Raw genomic sequence first — 21750 nt, forward strand, 5'->3', positions numbered from 1 at the left:
GCGTCTCCCTTTTAGGGCATGTGAAATTCTTCCGCCCTCATCGGCTGGGCCTTTTCTGCGCCCCCCGACACGCTGCCCCGCACTGCAGGCCATGGCAACACTGCAAAAGTGCCAGGTGCAAGCACCTTAAGGCCTGCACGAGAGTGGTCCTGACCAGGGGGTACTTGAAGAACTCCGCGCCGCCACTGACTTCGCCCTTCGGGCTACTAGGTCGCGGCGTGTCCCCTTGGTCAGGTGATGTCCACCTGCGTGGTCCAGGAACGCCACCTATGGCTGACTCTGGCCCGGATGGCAGAGGCCGACAAAGTTCGCTTTCTCGACTCTCCCATTCCCCAGAGCGGCCTATTCGGCGACACCGTGAAGGGTTTTTGCTCAGCGGCGTCGAACGTATCGCCGGCCCCCAAAAGCCTGCGATCCTCCGCCCATCAGCATACCCCGTCGAGATGCCAGAGCAGTACGCCTCCCCGTCGTTCGGGCTGGGCATCTCCTCTGGCGCTCCAACGGTCCAGAGGCAGACGGAGGCCGTCCAACATATCCTGCCCCGCCGCGAAGTTACCATTCCGCCGCCTGGGCCCCCGCCTCCGCCTGCCCGTCGCCGAGGGCGTCCCCCCGCAGCTCCGTCCCCTGCTGAGCCACACGATCCAGGCTCGCAGCCGACGTCGAGCCGCCCGTGGGAGAGGGACGCCGCTCGCCTCTCAGGGTCCTGCGACGGAAGACCCTCGCAGGCGAGCTTCGAAGCGTCCCTGATGCGAGCACCCCCGGAGGTGGAGAGAGCTACTCTGTCGGCACTCCCGCTGGAAGCGGGACTTAGCCGGTCATTTGAAATCACAGAAAGACCCAGCCTTCTCACCTCTGGGGCCCCGGCCCCGAGTTTCCTTCCTGAGCAGCACTTCCACTCCTCGGAACCAGACTCGGGACCGGATGTCGCCAGCGCGGGAACCAGGGAAGTAGGTAAGCACTGCTTAGTGCAGTTAGACACTTCTCCAGGACGTTTATCCTTCTGGGTTTTGTCTCCTTCCCTGTCTTTCCCCAGGCTGCCCCACCACGGTCACGCCGGTCAACGTTCCCTTGATACCACTACACTGGTTGATACGGACGGTACGGCCCGGCTCCAGGCGTCCGCCCAGACTCACAGGTACCCCTTACATTCTTTATTCAGAAGCAGGTGTGCCTCTGTTCTGCCTGCGGAGGTCGCGTTCCTACTGGCGAAGGACGCGATCCAGCCTGTCTCTCCAGCCGGGACGAGGTCGGGGTTTGATAAGTGTCCTGACTTCACGTGTCCAGTTAGAGTGGTGGGTTAACATCCGCCCTGGATGGAGCTCTGTTCCGATCCCTTCTTAGGCTGTCGGCACACATGCTCACGACGACGCACATACAAGTATGTTTCCGTCTCCAGGGCTGGGTTGCAGCCATCTGCCTGAAGGGCACCCGCTGTCGCGTCTCGATCTTCCCCGGCGCACACCCCTTCGGCGGTCTGCCCCGGGGATCGAGCGCTCAGCGCGAGGTGCGTCCATTTGGCTAGTCCCTCTCCTTCCTGCCTTCTTAGGCCATGGGAGCTCCCCTGTCCCCTCTTCGGCAGACAGGTATTCGCGTCTTCAACCGTCTCTTCGACTGGTGCTTTACCAGCCCACTCGTGAGTTCCGTTGTGCGAACATTGGGACCTGGTGCCTCGGCACCCCCGCCATCTGGTTCTTCAGGCCAACCGAGGAAATTCGTTTCCTCGGTCGGGAGCCCGACTCGGTCCTCAAGACAGCCCGCCTTACTACCAAGAGCGCGCAGTCAGTGCTGTAGTTCCTGAGTCAATCAGGCACAACACAGCGGTTCTCTCAAACTGAGGCTCCTGGGGCACATGACAGCTCTAGCCGCTAAGAGCCGCTAAGCTTGTTCATGTGAGACCGCTTCAGCACGATCGAGTCCCATGATGGGCATGGCATCTCGGCCCACTCCGGACTGGCGTTTTCCCGCAGTTTGGCCGACAAGCCAGCCCGTGGCTTACCGCGGGTTGGGTTGCCATGTACGACAGAGGCTTACAGCCTCTCCATCTGCTCCCAGGGAGTACGTGGCAGATTTTGCTACTTGCCATTCACTTGAAGCAGGTAAACTCAACCGTGCAGCCTATCGGCTCTCACGGCAGTCCACCACCTGCAGGATGGCGACTCCACCCCGTGACGCAGCTAGTTTGGAGCATATCGGTAGGCCAGCCACATCCGCTCGCCCCCGATTGCTCTCATTACCAGCTGCCTCTTTCAGAGTAGCGCTGGCACTCAGCTGACCTCCGGGGCCCAAGTACGCCCTTCCCCAGCGAGCCTCCTTGCACAGACTCTGTGCAAGTCCAGGGAGGACGAGGAGTAAGTCTGTTGGTTGCGCTACAAGAATGGCCCACCCAGGCTCAGGTCTAGTAACCGTTCCCTCGCGGCAGTCCCTCCCTGTAGGGCACGGGATGACACCCAGACCTCTCCGGCCTTCGCAGGCCGTGATACAATTATCACTCAGTACCGAGCTCCCTTGACTAGGCAGGCTCGCACTGAGATGAGGTCTATTTGCTGGCTTTCCACAGAGTTACACGGTTGCAGTATGCTTCCCTTCCTGCAGGAGAGTTGAGCGCAGACTGTCCCCTCACTCTAAGTATATGCCGCTGCTTCGCCGCATATCACATGCAGTAGATGGAGCTAAGTAGGTAAGCATTCACTGGCCGTGAGGTTTCCCAGAGGTGCCCAGAACGCACCCCACACCCTCTTGGGGCCTTTCCGTCGCCTTCAGAGCCGCGGGACGCTCCAATTGAGCCACTGGCCTCAGTCGAGCTAGCATTCCTGTCATCAAGACAGCGCTCCTGACCGCCCTGGCTCCCGTTAAGAGGGCAGGAGACCTACAAGTTTTCTCTGTCAAGTAACGCCTCATACCCTCTGGGACCCCCCCGTCGCCCTTCGGGGCCGCGGGGTGCTCCTCAGGAGCCTCGGGCCTCAGTCGAGCTAGAATTTCTGTCAGTAAGACAGCACTCCTGACTGCCCCGGCTTCCTTTAAGAGGGTAAGTTACCGACAAGCTCAGGTTCCTCAGAGGTGCTTAGCACGCACCTCATACCTCGTGGGCCTCCCCGTCGCCTTTCAGGGCCGCGGGTCGCTCCGTTGGAGCCACGGGCCTCAGTCGAGCTAAAGTTCCTGTCATTAAGATAGCGCTCCTGACTGCCCTGGCTCCCATCAAGAGGGCCTACAAGCTTCTCTGCCAGCAAAGTGTGTCGAGAATTCGGGCCCGGCGTTCTCCACGTTACCGTCGAGACCCCGGCTCGGTGCCCAAGGTCCCCACCACGCCTTTCCGCGACCAGGTGGTAGACCTGCAAGCTCTGCTCTGGAGGAGGCAGACCCAGTCGTGCGATGTAGTGTCGTTAAATATGTGAGACTGAATCACTCGGCACTTCAGCCGCACCAGCAGCTTCATCTGCCTCGGGATTCGCAGAAAGGGAATGCTCCCCGAACTGAGGTTGGCTAAATGGTGGTAGATGCCCCTCCCTGTTATACCCAGGGACAGCCGTGATCCTTGGTTCATGGCACCTCACCAGCAGATGTAAAAATCGGAAGCTGCGGGCTGGGCGACACCCTACCTTCGCTTGGTTCTCCAACCTTGCGTAGAGGCCGTTCTCCCGTGTCCTAACTTAGGGACTCTCAGGCGAGCGGGAAGACCGGCTGGTGTCGGCTTGCTGCGCCATTCCCACGTGGATCCGTGCGCTATTTCCCAGTATGTTCCCTCCGGCGAACCCTGGGTCCTCCTGCCCCGCAGTCAGGGCTAGGCGCGGAGTAGTCCTGCACTGTGATCCTGCCTGGGTTTCCTTCGCCCCGCAGGTTGTGGCTTAGTTTTTTATTATTCCAGCGGAGGAGACCGCTGTTTCCCTCGTATATCCCCAAAAAACTTTTTATGGATATATTGAATTATTCTTATTCCACATGTAAAATTTCATGTGCTCCGCCCCCCCAACCCATGCTTCAGTACAACTGGCATCCCTGGAGGGGCCCCCTTATTGGGCCCCAGGGCGTTGGGAAGGTTACGTTACACTTCGCCTGCCGGCACGTATACTTGTCAGCACGTGAAGCTGTTGCGTAACGCGGCGTCAGGGTCGTGGCCTTTTCCATGGGTTTGTTCCCAATGTAACGTCGAAGTGATTCGACTGAAGGGGTAACGTCTAGGTTACGAAGGTAACCCTCGTTCCCCGAAGGAGGGAACGGAGACGTTACATTCCCCTGCCACGCCCCTGGCGTCGCGCTGACGCCGGGCTCTCCCGGCTCTTCAGCAAAAGCCTGACTGAGTGGTGCGCGCAGCCATCTTATATACCCGTATGTACGGGGGCGTGGCCGGCGCGCACGTCCACTCGCCAATTTTCAATTGGCCTTTTTTATAAGGCTCAGAGGTGATCGGTCTCTCAGGCGAGATCCCAATGTAACGTCTCCGTTCCCTCCTTCGGGGAACGAGGGTTACCTTCGTAACCTAGACGTTATCTAAAATTAAAACTGAAACTAAAATTAAAACCATTAAACAAATGTAAAATAAATGGTAACTAAAATAAAATAATACACTTTTATTATTTTTATTTCAGCCAGTTGCCAGAGCAATATTTCTCATTTTAATCTAGTTGAACTTATATATACATTTGGTTAAGGTCAAAAGTTTACATCCCCCTTTTAGAATCTGCAAAACAATATAAAATAAGAGTAAAATAAGAGGGATTAAACAAAATGCATGTAACTATTTATTTAGTACTGGCCTGAATAAGACATTTTACATAAAAGACATTTACATATTGTTCACAAGAGAAAATAATAGTTTATAAAAATGACCCTGTTCAAAAGTTTACATCCCTTTGATTCTTAATACTGTGTTGTTACCTGAATGATCCACAGCTGTCAAGTCAAGTCAAGTCACCTTTATTTATATAGCGCCTTTTACAATACAGATTGTGTCAAAGCAACTGCACAGTATTTAAACAGCACAATAGTGTGTAAGTAACGCATTATTGTAACAATCAATTTTCAGTTAAAGGCAGTTCATCAATGAATTCAGTGATATCATCGTCAGTTCAGTTCAAATAGTATACGATATCGCTGGAAAATGTCCCCAACTAAGCAAGCCAGAGGCGACAGCTGTGTAGTTTTTGTTTTATTTTGTTTAGTGATAGTTGTTAATGAGTCTCTTGTTGGTCCTGAACAGTTAAACTGCCCGAAAAATCCTTCTGGTCCCACAAATAATTTGGCATTTTTGTGTATTTGAACCTTTTCTGAGTCTCTCAGTTGTCCTCAGTGTGAAAGGATGAGTCTCAAAATCATACAGCCATTGTTGGAAAGGGTTCAAATATACAAAAATGCTGGAAAACCAAAGAATTTGTGCGACCTGAAGGATTTTTCTGAAGAACAGTGAGCAGTTTAACTGTTCAGGACAAACAAGGGACTCATAAATAACTAGCTCTAAACTCTCTCTATCTCAATAATCATCCATCACCATCATCAAACCGAATGCAAAATTACTTTAGATTATAATATAAAGTATTACATCACCTGTAATTAACAAATAGTGTCATTAAAGTTATTTGAATACTTGAACCTATTTATAGAGGGCATGGTGCTTATATTGACTTGCACAGTCCAGAGAGAGGAAATGAAGTGAGAGGAGGAGGAGGAGGAGAGACACAACGAGAGGTGTAATTTACTCTCATCTCAACCGCTGTTAACAGAATAATTCTGCGCTATGCACTGAGGGCTCTTCATCTCCACAGCCGCAAACAAGCTGATTGACTTTATTACATCATCACTGAGGGAACCATGGAAACCTATAATCATCCTATCAAACCTTTTGCTTCTGAAAAGGCTGCGTGCTGATAGGCAGTCAGAAGTGCTAGTAGAGATATGCTAATCAGGTGAGAAAACAGCCTGCGTGTCAACAATTATTGTAATGAAGCATGAAAAATTCAGTGTTATAACAACCATAACTTTAATTTTATTGGTTAGCATGATGCAGAGGCAAGAGGGCAGGGTTGAGAAAAAAGAAAGAGAGGAAGAAAATGGGGAAATGAAGCGCACCAGAGGCACATTTTCTTCAGCTTTTTGTCTAAAAAAGACAAAAGACTGATCAATGACTAGAGAGGAACTGCAGCCTGCACAATAAATCAGGTTACGTTTGAATTGAATTGCACATATTATGGTATGTGCAAATACTGACATAATCAGATTTACACTTTTACTGAAGAAAATGTGAGCTGCACTTCAGTTCAATTCATCCATCTGTCCACCTACCAATCTATCCGTTCATCTATTCAATAATTCATTCATCTACCTATCTATCTGTAGATCCATCCGTCTGTTTGTCTACCTATCCTTCTATCCATTCATTTATCATCCATCTACCCATCTATGCATCTACCACTACATCTATGTCAATTTATCATGCATCTATCCATCCCTCCATATATCTATCTATCTATCTATCTATCTATCTATCTATCTATCTATCTATCTATCTATCTATCTATCACTCATCTAAATGCCTATCCATTGTATCCATCCATTTATCCAATCTATCCATTTATCTATCCATCCATCCATCACCCATTTATGTCCATCCATCTATCCATCCATCACTCATCAATATGCCTATCCATTGTATCCACCCATTTATCAATTCTATCCATCTATCTATCCATCACCCATTTATATGTCCATCCATCTATCCTTCCATCATCACCCAATTTTATGTCCTTTCATCTATCCATCTGTCACTCATCTTTATGCCTCTCCATTGTATTCATCTATTCATCCATTCTATCTATCCGTCCATCCATCACCCATTTATATGTCCATCCATCTATCCATCCATCCATCAATCACCCAATTATATGTCCTTTCATCTAGCCATCTATATGTCTGTCCATCCATCCATCCATCCATCCATCCATCTATCCATCCACCCATCACTCATCTATATGCCTATCCATTGTATCCATTTATCTAATCTATCATTTATCTATCCATCCATCCATCACCCAATTATATGTCTATCATCTATCCATTTAAATGCCCATACATCCATCCATCCATTATATGTGCTTTCATCTATCCATCTAAATGCCATCCATCCATTCATCCATCCATCCATCAATCACCCAATGATATGTCCTTTCATCTATCCATCTAAATGCCCATCCATCCATTCATCCATCCATCCATCCAATCACCCAATGATATGTGCTTTCATCTATCCATCTAAATGCCCATCCATTCATCCATCCATCCATCCATCCATCAATCACCCAATGATATGTCCTTTCATCTATCCATCTAAATGCCCATCCATCCATTCATCCATCCATCCATTCATCCATCCATCTATCCATCACCCAGTTATATGTCCTTTCATCTATCCATCTAAATGCATCTATTTATCCATCTATCACTCATCTATATGCCTATCCATTGAATCCATCCATCCATCCATCCATCCATCACCCATTTATATGTCTATCTATCCATCTATATGCCCATCCATCCATAACTATCCATCTATCGCCCATCTATTTGTCCATCCATCTATCTATCTATCCATTGTATACATCCATTCTATCTATATATCAATCTATCCATCTATCTTTCCATTCTATCTATTTATCATCCATACACTGACTACAATATAATCAGTTATTAATATTTCACTGCTTCTCCTTTGTATTTGATTAGCAGCCATTCTCATGCTCATTCCTCAATAAGCATGTTTCCTCACGTTGTCATAAATTAAACAATTAATACGTAAAGCACACACACTCTGCAAGCACAACTACACAACATGCTTAGAAAATCTATCAACATACACCAATTTGTTTGAATAAAAGAGCGAAGATATCCATTTTCTGGGCATCTTTTGGCCACTATAAGTACAATACTTCTACACAAGCTTAAAGGAACACTCCACTTTTTTTGGAAATAGGCTCATTCTCCAACTCCCCCCCCCCGAGTTAATAAGTTGGGTTTTACCGTTTTGAAATCCATTCAACCGTTCTCCTGTTCTGGCGATATCACTTTTAGCATAGCTTAGCATAGATCATTGAATCCTATTAGACCAATAGCATCGCGTTCAAAAATGACCAACGAGTTTCCATATTTGTCCTATTTAAAACTTGACTCTTCTGTAGTTATATAGTGTACTAAGACCGGTGGAAATGCAAAGCTGCGAGTTTCTAGGCTGATAAGATTAGGAACTACACTCCCATTCCGGCGTAATAGTCAAGGAAGTTTGCTGCCGTAATAAGGCTGTAGCAGGAGCAGTAATACCACGCAGCACATGTGGAAATGCTAAACTAGCTGGGAACTCATTTCTGATAATACTCCGCCTGCTTCGGCCATATTACGGCAGCAAACTTCCTTGACTATTACGCCGGAATGGAAGTGTAGTTCCTAATCTTATCAGCCTAGAAACTCGCAGCTTTGCATTTCCACCGGTCTTAGTACACGATATAACTACAGAAGAGTCAAGTTTTAAATACAACAAATATGGAAACTCGTTGGTCATTTTTGAACGCGATGCTATTGGTCTAATAGGATTCAATGATCTATGCTAAGCTATGCTAAAAGTGATATCGCCAGAACAGGAGAACGGCTGAATGGATTTCAAAACGGTAAAACCCAACTTATTAACTCGGGGGGAGTTGGAGAATGAGCCTACTTCCAAAAAAAGTGGAGTGTTCCTTTAAAGCTTTTTATAAAGTACTATTAGCCCATTAGCCCTTTTTGATGAAAGAGTAAAATACAAACACTACAACGTACAGCTTGGTTCAATCAAATTCACTCACATGCTCTCCACAATACATTTTGACAGCCTTGCTCTGTCTGGTAATCAATCTTATATTTCTAATAACATCAAACGTGAAATTCTAACAATTTTTTTTTTCATGTGAAACAACATATCTCAATGCTCCAAAGTATTGATTATTTCCTCAACCTCCACTTACATTACATCCATCCTTCCGGATGTGAAGGAGGGGAAATTTGCCAACACCCACAGTGAGTTGTCTATCTTAATCACGGTTAAGTTTTTCTTGGTGTTAGCTGACTGTGGCAGAGGGGAGTCACCCACCCTCCTTCTAGCAACCCCTAAACGATGTACTACTTTATCCACGAAAATCCAATTTTCTCCCCGGCGGGAGCAGCCGATCTGTGTTATTTCTGTGTGTCTAAGTGTGTGTGTGTGTGTGCAGGTGGTTCCAGGCTATTTCTGGTGTTTGATAGAGGTTGATGTGTGCAAACTTTGCTTTTAGAGTCGCTAGAGAAAAGCCACTGCCTTACATAGAGTCAACAACCTCTGGAATTAATGGACATATAGACACTCCAGTAATATTGGACATTACTCACACACAACTGTGCTTCAGCACAGAGTATGAGAGGGTCTGTCACCAGCTCGATTCTACACACGTACTATGTTTCCTTCTGGCACAAGGTCAGGTCAGACCAAGACCACAGCAATTATAGCTCTACCCTTCTCGCCTTCCATCTATGTCTCTTTCTGTCACTTGGTTATTTTCCCTCTCGCCCACTATGAAATATGCAATAACAGTTTAAAGGAATAGTTCACACAAAAATGTTCATTCTGCCATCATTTACTAAGCCATTTTTTATTATAAGTCACATGGACTATTTTATTTATGTCCAGACTACCTTGAACTTTGTAGTACTGTTGCTGTCTATGAAGGGTCGGAAAGCTCTCAGATTTAATCAAAAATTTCTTAATTTGTGTTTTAAGATGAATGAAGGTCACACAGGATTGGAACGACATGAGGGGGAGCAATCAATGACAGAATTTTCATTTTTGGGTGAACTATCCCTACTAACAAGCTCGCAAATACAGATAACCAGATGAAACTACCCTACCCAAAAAGCCTAAATGACTCACACATAAAATTAGAAATAGCAATATAGGATTAGGAAATGACTCACAGATAATTGCATAAAATGGTATACAATTACAAGACAAGCAACGAGGAAACTCCCTTCTTAAATTACAGGGGCAGCCACCTCTGTCAGCATGTGTTGGAAAGACTTGGAAACACTGCTTGGAGACTGAAGCATCACTTGATCTCTGAACTGATTCGGTGTGCTTTATTTAAAAAGCAAGCAGACTCATCCTCCATTTAACATTATGCTCACCGCAGAGCACATCTGTCTGACCTGATGTCATTGCAAATACCCTACTACTCTGTTTACTAAAGGGCACAATGGCCAAAGTAATTACCTGAATTTATTTGTCTTCCATTTGTGTGTGAGTGTGTATGACAAGGTCAATAGGGAAGAGCTGTCTGACACCAAAGAGCCAGACGCTATCCCAGCAGGCCAACTGAGACTCTATGGCTCGGCCAGACTACTATCCCTGGTTAAAAAACATTGTGAAATACACTTTAAATAGACGCACATGCATACCGTGGCTTATCCAAACAAGCACACCTGCACTTATTCCGACAAAAGTTTCCCCGGAGAGTCTTTGCTGTCAAATAGATTCTATAATTCTCCTCCAAAAGCTCGTACAAAGACACACTTATACTCCGTTTTATAACTGACATCCAAAGCAATCAGCAGCAGAGCGTCTCATCAGATTCCCAGCAGTAGATAATATGTTACAGCGGAGCAGGCAGAGCGCTTTGGAAGCATGTCTGTAGGGGGGAGGAGGGGGGTGGGGGAGTTACTTACAGCCGTCATATATGTCCGTGGGGATATGCACAGCCGTATGGCTGTAGGAGGTGAGGCGGTTTTTGAATGACGGGTCTTCTTTAAATTCAGGTCTGATCCGGTTTTTCCTTCCTTCTGTTTCATTGGCATCAAGCTGTTAGAGAAACAACAACAACAATCAACTCTGGTATGGTGTGTTTCACATAAAGGCTGTTATTTTGAACTTTCTGTACATTAAAAATGTATCAAGGTTTCAGTAAAATACTCAGGTTCTTATGATATGTTTATTAAAGGGACAAAATAAAGCAAAAAACTCACCCTCATGTCATTTCAAACCCATAAGACCTTCGGAACACATATTTTTGATGAAATTCGAGAGCTTTCTGACCCTGCATAGACAGGAACACACCTAACATGTTTAAGACCCAGAAAGGTAGTTTATGTTAAAATAATACAATATATCAAAATTAAGGTTGAACCACCAATGTCACATGGACTATTTTATCGAAGAACAGGTAGTTGTGGTCTATGCAGGGTCAGAAGTAGTGTTGTCAAAAGTCCCGGTACTTCGGTACCAAGTCGGTACTAAAAAAAATAAAACGTTACGGTACCAGGTTTTCTTAAGTACCGGTGGTACCGACTATCCGGTCAACTCGGTTCTTGATACGCTATACAAAAGGTGCGCGCTGCGCAGTTGCGCTCTCTTTATTAAAACACCAGCGCTGCTGCTGATGCCGCGGCTCTGACTCCACTTGTTTACAAAGAAGAGCCAGGCTTGCTCCAAATAGTTTGGATTTGCGGCTGAACAAGGCGAACATCATAGATCATCAAAAAACTATTTGCAAAAGATGTTGTCTAGGAGGTTCTCTCGAAAGGAGGAAACGCATCAAACTTAAAACACCTCAAAGACCGACTCCAGGATCAAATAAAATATTTCAAGTAAGGTAAGTTTCATTTTAATTTCATATTTAGAACATTGTTGCGTATTTTAATTTGAATGTCAGACTGAAATAAACATCACTGTTTGTGTAGTGAATCGTTAGCATAAGCGCGGCTAACGCTATATGCTGGGCCTTAATGAATTAGAAACAACGCTCCTATAACTTTTGTTAGAGTAAAAAAAAATAAGGACATGATGTATTTACTTTTTTTTTTTTACACACAAATGACCCGTGTATCCAAAATATGTGTGTTAGAGAATGTACAAATGTGACGTTAATTTATGTCCTTAATATCAGTCTGTCAGAAAACGTTCTTGGCTGGATAACTCTAGCAGGTTTAAAAAGCTTATTAATAATAATAAATATGAATGCAGTTTGGATTGAATAAAAGTACAATCAAATAAAACACGTTTTATTCCCTGTTTAGTTTGGTAATACTTTACAATAAGATCAAATTCATGCATCATATTCTAACATAATCTTAAAGTAAGTGAATAATATATTTTTACATTAATTCATGTTTGTGAATGTTATTTAATACAAACACATGATCATTCATGTTTGTTCATGTTTAACAGATTAACATGATTTTATGCATTAGTAAATGTTGAAATTAGCCTAACCTCACGAAGAATAATTGCCATGTAACTACTGTTTATTGTTAGGCGATGCTATCTAACTAATGAAAATTGTAAAGTGTTTTAAATACTGCAGTTTTCATCTGTGATAGACACTGGTCTTAATATATGTAATCTTATCTAAATTTATTATAACAGCTGAGGTTTGTTATTTACTGAAAATTAATATTTTTGCTGGTGTCAATGATCTAATGTCACATCTGGTCAGACTTAGCACACTGCTTTACTTAAGTATATTATTTTTTTCTTTTTACAGTTGCAGAAGATCATGAAAGACCCCAGCGAACTCTAAAACAGACAACAGTTACAGATGTTTTTCCGCAGCAGCAGAAATATGACAAAAAGTTTTGGGTGAAGCTTGTTTACATTTTTTATGCCTGTAATTTATTTAGATGTTATTTAACTACTAAAATGTTTACAATCCTTGAAATACTTTTTTAACCTGTGGAAAAACTAACAAAATTTTACGCAAGTATAAAGAATTTTTTTTTACAAAGTTTTTTTTTGTACATTTTATTTTTGCTTAACTTTATTAATAAAAAATAGTGTGTTGCTCAATTAATCTGTTATTGTGTTTTTCTTTGGTACCGAAATTGGTACCTAGAACCGTGGATTTTCACTGGTATTGGTACCAAATACTGAAATTTTGGTACCGTGACAACACTAGTCAGAAGGCTCTCAGATTTAATCAAAAATATCCTATTTGTGTTCCAAAGATGAACGAAGGTCTTACTGGTTTGGAACGACATGAGGGTGAGCAATTAATGACAGAATTTTCATATTTGAATGAACCATCCCTTTAAAGGTCCACTGATTGCTTTGAAACACACATCACTATTCTATGTGTTGACATAATTTCAACTGAAACAGCAAGACAGGGAGGGGCATATCCAGCCCCCTTTTTTAAATAGCCAATAGTGTTTTGTTTATATCACAGCCTATCACAGCGTATGACAGCCATAATGCCATTTGTATCACATTATCTATATATTCTGTGTATACATCTATATTCTGTGTATACATTTTGTGGTCTGGATCGACTCGCACATATGATCCACTCAGTGCTACCGTGTCTCTGGACCGGAGCAGGTTGTTCATGTGACACAATGCGAACCCAGACTTCATTCACCCCAACTGAAAGCATATTTACACTGTCTGAATCGTTCCCCATCCCTTGTATAGTGAACAATATGGCATTTACCATACAGAAAATATGAATTCTGTGAACAAGTGACTGATTTCAGCCACAGCATTTATAGTGTAGGGGGCGGGACATGTTGAATTCTAGAGAGCATTTGATTGGACAGAAGTGCAGGGTGATGTCATCAAAACTGTTGATCTATATTGGTGGGAGTTAGAGACTGTACATTTTGAATGCTTATATCTCCTAAATGTGAATTGTGTCATTGTTCTGGATCACACCAGCTTACAGATAACCTTATGGCTAACATATTCATACTAAAAGCCAAAAAACATCAATTTTGATTTCATGGGGACTTTAAGCACCAAATCAGGGTATTAGAAAATTTTGTCAACACATCAGGGTCGAAAATCAGGCTCTTGTGGCAAAAATGTGAAGACAATGAACTAAAATGCCCATTAAATTCAAGACAAATGGGCAAAGAATGCCCTAGCACAATTAAGGGATGTATTGAGCTATTGCTATAAAAGTTACCTGAAAATTAATGAAAAGTGTTAATTCACGCAATTATACGTGACCCTGGACCACAAAACTAGCAATAGCCAAAAATGCATTCTATGGGTCAAAATGATCGAGTTTTCTTTTATGCCAAAAATCATTAGGATATTAGGTAAAGATCATGTTCCATGAAGACACTGTCAGTGTACATATTTTGTACATTTCCTGATGTAAATATATCAAAACTTGCATATGCATTGCTAAGAACTTCATTTGGACAACTTTAAAGGCAATTTTCTCAATATTTAGATTTTTTTTGCACCCTCAGATTTCAGATTTTCAAATAGTTGTCTCAGCCAAATGTTTCTGTTGAACTTAGGAATGCATTGGCCAATCAGAGGTGCTTAGATTAGAAATGAACTCCTGGGGGCAAATATTGCCCCTTAATGGAAAAGTTCGTTTTTGACCCCGCAACACATGAATAAATTACAATTTAAAATAGCTTCTGGTTTTGTGGTCCAGGGTCACATTTTACTGATAATTTGACCTGTCTGATATCTTATAAACTTTCACATTTCATTTATTCATTATCAAATTTCAATATCAAAATAAACCTCTAGCCAATTTATCTGTGAATATAATCATCTTATTATGCTTTGCACTGCTGGTACTATATCTGTTCCAAACTAGTGCTTTGGACAATTTATGAATAAAACCTCATTTCCTCTAGATGTTCTCCCTGTCTGTACTTTCCATCTTGTATTTTACACACTAATTCACACGCTCCCCTCCATGTGTTTTACACAGACTCATCCTAATTGGCAGTTGAGATGTATGGCACACAGAGAGTGTGTTTCCGCCAGCCTAGTCTGCGTCAACTGAGAAGATATATTCCCATCATATCTTGACTGCCTGAAATAACTCACACATAAGCTCACTAACGCATGATCATAACTGGACAGAGGAGAGCAGGGTATTCATGGTTGATATAGTATCTGCACTTGAAAAAAAACGCTGAGCGCGTCTGTGTGCAGAAGAGTCTTGAATTATATACTCACATTATCCTTGGCATTATAGTAAACTATATCATCCTCCTGCAGAGAAAGAGAAAAAATATATAATTAGAAGAAAGGGAGAATTTTTCAGGTTTCATAAAAGATGTAAAAACATCATTAAAATATACCAATAGGTTATATTGCAGGTCTCCTGAAGCCATACAATATTTTTTGTCAACAGACCAAAATTGGTTAAAGGTTACAATGGTATTCTTCTTGTTTAGTGAGCGCTTAACCACTGCAAATAAAATTAAAAAAAATGAAAAGATAATAAAATATAAAGAATATTATTATACTTACAGTATACAGTAGATAAAATAGGTACAAAGGTACAATAAAAATAAATAAAAAACCACCGACCAATTTCGCTACCTATTATGGTGTTAAAACCTGCAACTTTTGGTTACCAGCCCAGCCCTTTAAAACCGTACAGTATGCCTGTGATGTGTCTAGGGTTGCAAAAATGTGGAAAATGTCCAGTAAATTTCGGAAACATTACAGAAATTTGGAAAACTTTCCAGGATTTTTTTTGGAATCTTCCTGGGATTTTTGGAAAGTTTCCGGAAATTTACCACCCCTTTGCAACCCTAGATGTGTCCTCAGAAAACCTACCCACCATGCAATCATACAGTGGCAGTATCACTGTACTAAGCCAAGTATGCATACAGCATGTGATCCACAGATCTGAACTGTCATACATTTGCTTTGCAGCAAGTGTGAAATGCATTAGGAAGAGCTAAAGAAAGCTTGGTCATGCCAGGTTTTGCAGCAAGTGGTCAGGACAACCTGCTGATGTAAAACCGCTCTGGGCCCTCGGTCTTGTCGGGGTCAGGCATTTTTCGGCATTCACGGCATATGGTGGGAGTGTGTGTATGCGTGCGTGTGTGTGTCTACAGTAAAAATAAATCCGCGGAAGAAATGCAGAATGTGTATTCAGTGAAATCAAATCTTCCGACATCTGCAGGGAGTGTGGGAAGTGAAATTAGATCCATTAAGCTGCAACACATTCCCCCACTTAAACACAACCTCACATACACACAGTGGGGGGGAAAAAAAACACTCTGGCCATTGGTACAATCAGATTATTTATTTGTCAATGTGTTCACTTGTTTGCATTTAATTGAATGACTCTTGATTTCATTTAACTTAAATGATGAGGGCTATCATACTAGCAGTGAAACCGAGCAGAGGTATGATCCATTTCAAAATCTCTTGCCAGCGGTCTTCATTTGGAATGATCTAATTAAAAATCTGCATAACACTTCAGAATTTATTCTTGTGATCAAGTCATCTTAAAGTAAGTCTGTCTTCCGCTGCTTAAAATGACCTTTAATGTGCAGGAGGCAAACTGATACCATTTTTGTATACACTGTTAAAGTTATACGGTGACTGAAACAATTATTTGATCCCCTGCTGATTTTGTACATTTGCCCACTGACAAACAAATGATCAGTCTATAATTTTAATAGTAGGTTTATTTGAACAGTGAGAGACAGAGTAACAAAAAAAAAATCCAGAATTTCAAAAAAAGTTATAAATTGATTTGCATTTTAATAAGTGAAATAAGTATTCGCAAAACATGACTTCATACTTGGTGGCAAAACCCTTGGCAATCACAGAGGTCAGACATTTCTTGTAGTTGGCCACCAGGTTTGCACACATATCAGGAGGGATTTTTTTCCCACTCCTCTGCAGATCCTCTCCAAGTCATTAGGTTTCGAGGCTGACATCTGGTAACTCAAACCTTCAGTTCCCTCCACAGATTTTCTATGGGATTAAGGTCTGGAGACTGGCTAGGCCACTCCAGAACCTTAATGTGCTTCTTCTTGAGCCACTCCTTTGTTACCCTGGCTGTGTGTTTTGGGTCATTGTCATGCTGGAATACTTATCCACGACCCATTTCCAATGCCCTGGCCCTGATAGTACATGGCCCCGTCCGTCGTCCCTTTGGTGCGGTGTAGTTGTCCTGTCCCCTTAGCAGAAACCCCCCCAAAGCATAAGATTTCCACCTCCATGTTTGACGGTGGGGATGGTGTTCAGTCCAGGATTTCAGTCCTTCACGGTGTAGTGTGTTACCAATGGTTTTCTTGGTGACAATTCTCCCAGCTGCCTTGAGATCATTGACAAGATCCTCCTGTGTAATTCTGGGCTGATTCCTCACCGTTCTCATGATTATTGAAACTCCATGAGGTGAGAACTTGCATGGAGCCCAGACCAAGGGAGATTAACAGTTATTTTGTGTTTCTTCCATTTGCGAATAATCGCACCAACTGTTGTCACCTTCTCAACAAGCTGCTCGGAGATGGTCATGTAGCCCATTCCAGCCTTGTGTAGGTCTACAGTCTTGTCCCTGACATTCTTGGACAGCTCTTTGGTCTTGGCCATGGTGGAGAGATTGAAATCTAATTAACTGTTTCTATGGACAGGTGTCTTTATACAGGTAACAAACTGAGATTAGAATCAATCTCTTAAAGAGAGTGCTCCTAATCTCAGCTCTTTACTTGTATAAAAGACACCTGGGAGCCAGAAATCTTGATGATTGACAGGGGATCAAATACTTATTTCACTCATTAAAATGCAAATCAATTTCTAACTTTTTTAAAAATGCGTTTTTCTGGATTTTTTTATCATTATTCTGTCTCTGACTTTTCAGATAAACCTGATTGGCTGAAAGTTAACAGAAGCATGGTGTTATGCGTGTTACTTAGACCACCACAGTTGCTTAGTAAGTCACTTGTGAGAAGAGATCTTTGACTAGTCGTCTAGCAGCCAGCAAGTTGATTAGGGAGGTTGGGCAGTTGATGTTGATATTTTTAGCAGCAGTTTTTTAATGAGCATGCTGACAGTGTGTTATACAGTTGCGCTGTAAAAATTCTCCACCAGAAAAGTCTTTAAATTCATGCCCTTTAAAGCAGCACACTACAGCTAGACACACCAAGACAGATGTCTTTGGCCTTTGCATTGCATCTTGCACTGTTTTTGAGCATGCCAGTTTAAAAACAGTCAAATGTCTATGTCTGGAAATCCTTGCATTCTGTTTCATTTATCTGTTTTTGAATGCATGAATGTGCCTTATGTAAACAATACCCAAAAAACGCTTGATGCACAGCAGATTCGGCTTCATTTTATTTTTATAGTATAGTATTTGGTTACTCATGGTGATGGTTAATGAATATGTGACCCTGGACCACAAAACCAGTCTTTAGTAGCATAGGTATATTTGTAGCAATAGCCAAAAATACATTATATGGGTCAAAATTATTAATTTTACTTTTATGCCAAAAATCATTATGATATTAAGTAAAGATCATGTTCCACAAAGATATTTTGTATATTTCCTACCATAAATACAGCAAAACTAAATTTTGGATTTGTATTATGCATTGCTAAGAACTTCATTTGGACAACTTTAAAGGCGATTTTTCTCAGTATTTAGATTTTTTTTTTGCACCCTCAGATTCCAAATAAATCTCAGTTTTAAAAAATTAACCTTTTTGTTGTCCAGGGGTCACATTTTTCTTGTGTGAACCAGCAACCTTCCAATAACCAGCCCTGATTAATTAGGATTCATTTGGACTTTTTAGATTTGCATGATTCCTCACTTTCTAACAATTTTACCACCTTGTATTCACCCTCAAGTCATTCGAAATCTGTATGACTTTTTTTTCTTCTATGCAACACAGAAGGTGATAATTGAAAAAAATGTCTGTAAGTTTTGTCCATATGGAAGTTCTCCAAAAAGTTCCTCAAAATATATTTTTTTGTGTCGGTTTGAAACAACATGAGGATGAGTAAATCATAGCAGAATTTCCAATATCCCTTTAACATCTTTTCTTGTAAAGCTGCTTTATGTCTTGTAAAAGGCCAATATGAATAAAACTGGCTTGAATTGATCTGAAACATTAAATCAAGTAGAAAAACATTATATGGTGCACCTTTTACACACTTTTAGAAACACTTACTTCAAATTCATCTTTCCATTGATGCTCCATTTGGAAATTCTCTGCTGCGGTTGCCAAAGTCTATAAAAAGAACAAGAGAATATAAATAATTTTAATTAGTTAAGCGCTGCATCATAGTATCTGTGATCATGATCAAAGTGATCATGATCAAAGCAATCAAATAATGAGATAGTAAATTAAACGTAACTGTAAAGCAAAATCATGTAGCCCTACTGGATATGCATAGTTCAGTTTTTTCCATCATGATTAAAAAAAAACTGTTTTACAAGACTAAATATGTGATTAGAAACAGAACTTAAAGGGGACATATCATGAAAATCTGACTTTTTACATGTTTAAGTGCTATAAAAGCGTCTCTGGTGCATCTACTAACCCAGAAAATGTGAGAAAGGACAACCCGGTAACTTTCTCTTCAAGTCTGTGAAAAAACAAGCCGCTCAGATTTCGTTTCCACCTACAGCGCCGCCATATTTTTTCGCAAGCAACAAGGGTGTACTAGTTCTAACGCCATGGCAAAAGTTCAAGCAAACCATGCTGAACAGATGAGCAGAGAACGTTATTTAGAGTCCCAGCGTAAGAGGCCAAGAGAGCAGTGGATTTATCGATTTATTTACTATATATTACACTGCTGCCACACAGATCTAATATAAACATGCAATTTCTTTCCCAGCGGTTCCCAGCTTCACAGAGATTGTCTGTTTTTTTAACTTGTGTTTTTAACATAAAAGCGCAATACGACATGAAAGAGAATTTAGATTAGTACTCACGTGATTTTAGCAAGATAGACATGATAATTAAAACCAAACAGGTGCACAGCCCTATTCTGGAAAAGGGGCGGAAGCAGCAGCTCATTTGCATTTAAAGAGGCATTCTCGAAAACAGCAAATTTCTGGTTCCACTCAAAATAGGCATTTTCAAAATCATATAATAAATGATCTGTGGGGTATTTTCAGCTGAAACTTCACAGACACATTCTGGGGACACCTTTGACTTATTATATATTGTAAAAAGAGGCATAATAGGTCTCCTTTAATCATCAAAACAATTTAACCAAACAAATGAACTGCAAATGGAGACAGATACTGGTCATATAACATAGAAACTAGGGATGTAACGATATCAAAATCTCACGATATGATAATATTGCAATGTGAAGCCCACAATACAGACAAAATACAGACAAATTAATACATTTTGTACTTTGTACATTTTAAAGTTAAATGATTCTATCTAATGCACTTCTTCTTAACTAAGAGTCAAAAGTCAGTGAATTAACTTGTACCTGAACTTTAAAGGGACTCAACCCTATTTTTAGTTGTTATATACTGTTTTAGGCTAAATTACATTCACACTGGTGTATATTATTTTTGCTTTCCACTGCAGTAGGGAAATTACAATACACTTGGAAGAGATATTTTGAATTTGGACTGCAGTAATGTTTCGCATTTAAACCGCTAGCTGTCAGCAATTCATACTGCGCGTTTTTATTTTGACGAAAATGGCAGTACAGCTTTTATTTTCAAGGAAAACTCCAGTTTCAGTGAAAACAGGCCAAAAACACCTTTCACTACAAATCTACTGAAATGCTGTAATCATCATGCGCAAAAATAAAGCTTAACTGGTGGCCGTTGCGTTTACAAATACGCGTTAAACTGGCAGAAGATGGAATAAATGAGTTCACTGCATTCATTCACAGTGAACTGATCATGAGGCGTGGAAAACACTGGATCATGAGTTTATTGGAAATGCGCGCTTTGCTTTGCCTTTGAAATGCGCAACGAAAACAGGCTTGATGAAGGGATTAAGCCATATTGTTCTTTCGGTTTTAGTCCATTTGACAGATTCTGTGCCAAAGAATAATGACCCTGAATAGAACTTTAATGACCTTTCATATCAGAATATGAATTTTAAATAGGCCTATATTTTAAAAACTACACTTTTTGCCCAGAAGACCTATCATTCATATCGTCATGTGACCATGATAAAATCTAGAGAGTTTTGCTATCGCAATACCACGATATTGATAATATTGTTACACCCCTAACAGAAACTAACATGAAACAGCTGTGTGCATCATCCAATACACAATGTATCATCTCTAAATTCTCATACTGAAGAAACAAGACAATTCTATTCTAGCAGACTTGGTTCTGGCCTAAAAGGTGACACCAAACAAACATGTGGGCAAGAGGCTGACAGGACGGTGGGTTCTGTTTAGAAAAAGGGCAGAAAAGAACAGAATAGAACGGAACATTCAGGTCTTTGTTCTGTCACCCGGAGCTCTCGCAGCTCAACCCCCGCAACACACGCAGGCTGAGAGTCTTCCCTGAAGGAAACGCTACTGTAACACGGTGTGACATTTCGAGAACAAAGACGAGGATTCATGAGTTCTCACTCTTTGACACATACAATATTTCAGAATATATGCTGGGATTTTTACAACTCGGACAGAACAGAATGAATTCTGCCGCTACTGTCAGTTACACACGACCATGGTTAACCTAAATCAGCAAATGTATAACTCAGGAGAAAAATATCACTCTCGATGCTGTGCAGAATATATTGGATTTTTGAGAAGAACTAAATGACTACATTCTTCAGCAGAAACAAACACATTTTTCTAAGTTGAAATGTAGTGTGAAAAAATCACTTACAATAGTGTTTAATATTACACTCTGCAGCCCCACTAGCTATAGTAATAATCAATCTAGTATGTCATATTGAATTGTTAGATTAATTCTATTTGAAAAGTTATTGTGAAAAAAAAGTCTAATAATCTGCTCAGTTTGTGTGGTTTCACAGACTTTGGCCCAGATTTGGTCCATGCAT

At 41.7% G+C, this 21750-nt stretch overlaps 1 protein-coding gene across 1 annotated transcript in view; it reads right to left on the reverse strand.

The window, feature by feature from the left end:
* The window catches only part of LOC141345347 (voltage-dependent calcium channel subunit alpha-2/delta-1), a 221944-nt gene that overhangs the window by 158510 nt on the left and 41684 nt on the right, over positions 1 to 21750 (reverse strand). The window contains exons 5-7 of the mRNA XM_073850208.1: positions 18922 to 18981; positions 14963 to 14998; positions 10708 to 10840 (exon numbers count right to left, since the gene is read on the reverse strand). Coding sequence (XP_073706309.1) covers positions 10708 to 10840; positions 14963 to 14998; positions 18922 to 18981 — 229 coding nt within the window. The remainder of the gene's footprint in view (positions 1 to 10707; positions 10841 to 14962; positions 14999 to 18921; positions 18982 to 21750) is intronic.

This window comes from Garra rufa, chromosome 11 (assembly GCF_049309525.1).
Source record: "Garra rufa chromosome 11, GarRuf1.0, whole genome shotgun sequence".
NCBI classification, from domain to species: domain Eukaryota; kingdom Metazoa; phylum Chordata; class Actinopteri; order Cypriniformes; family Cyprinidae; genus Garra; species Garra rufa.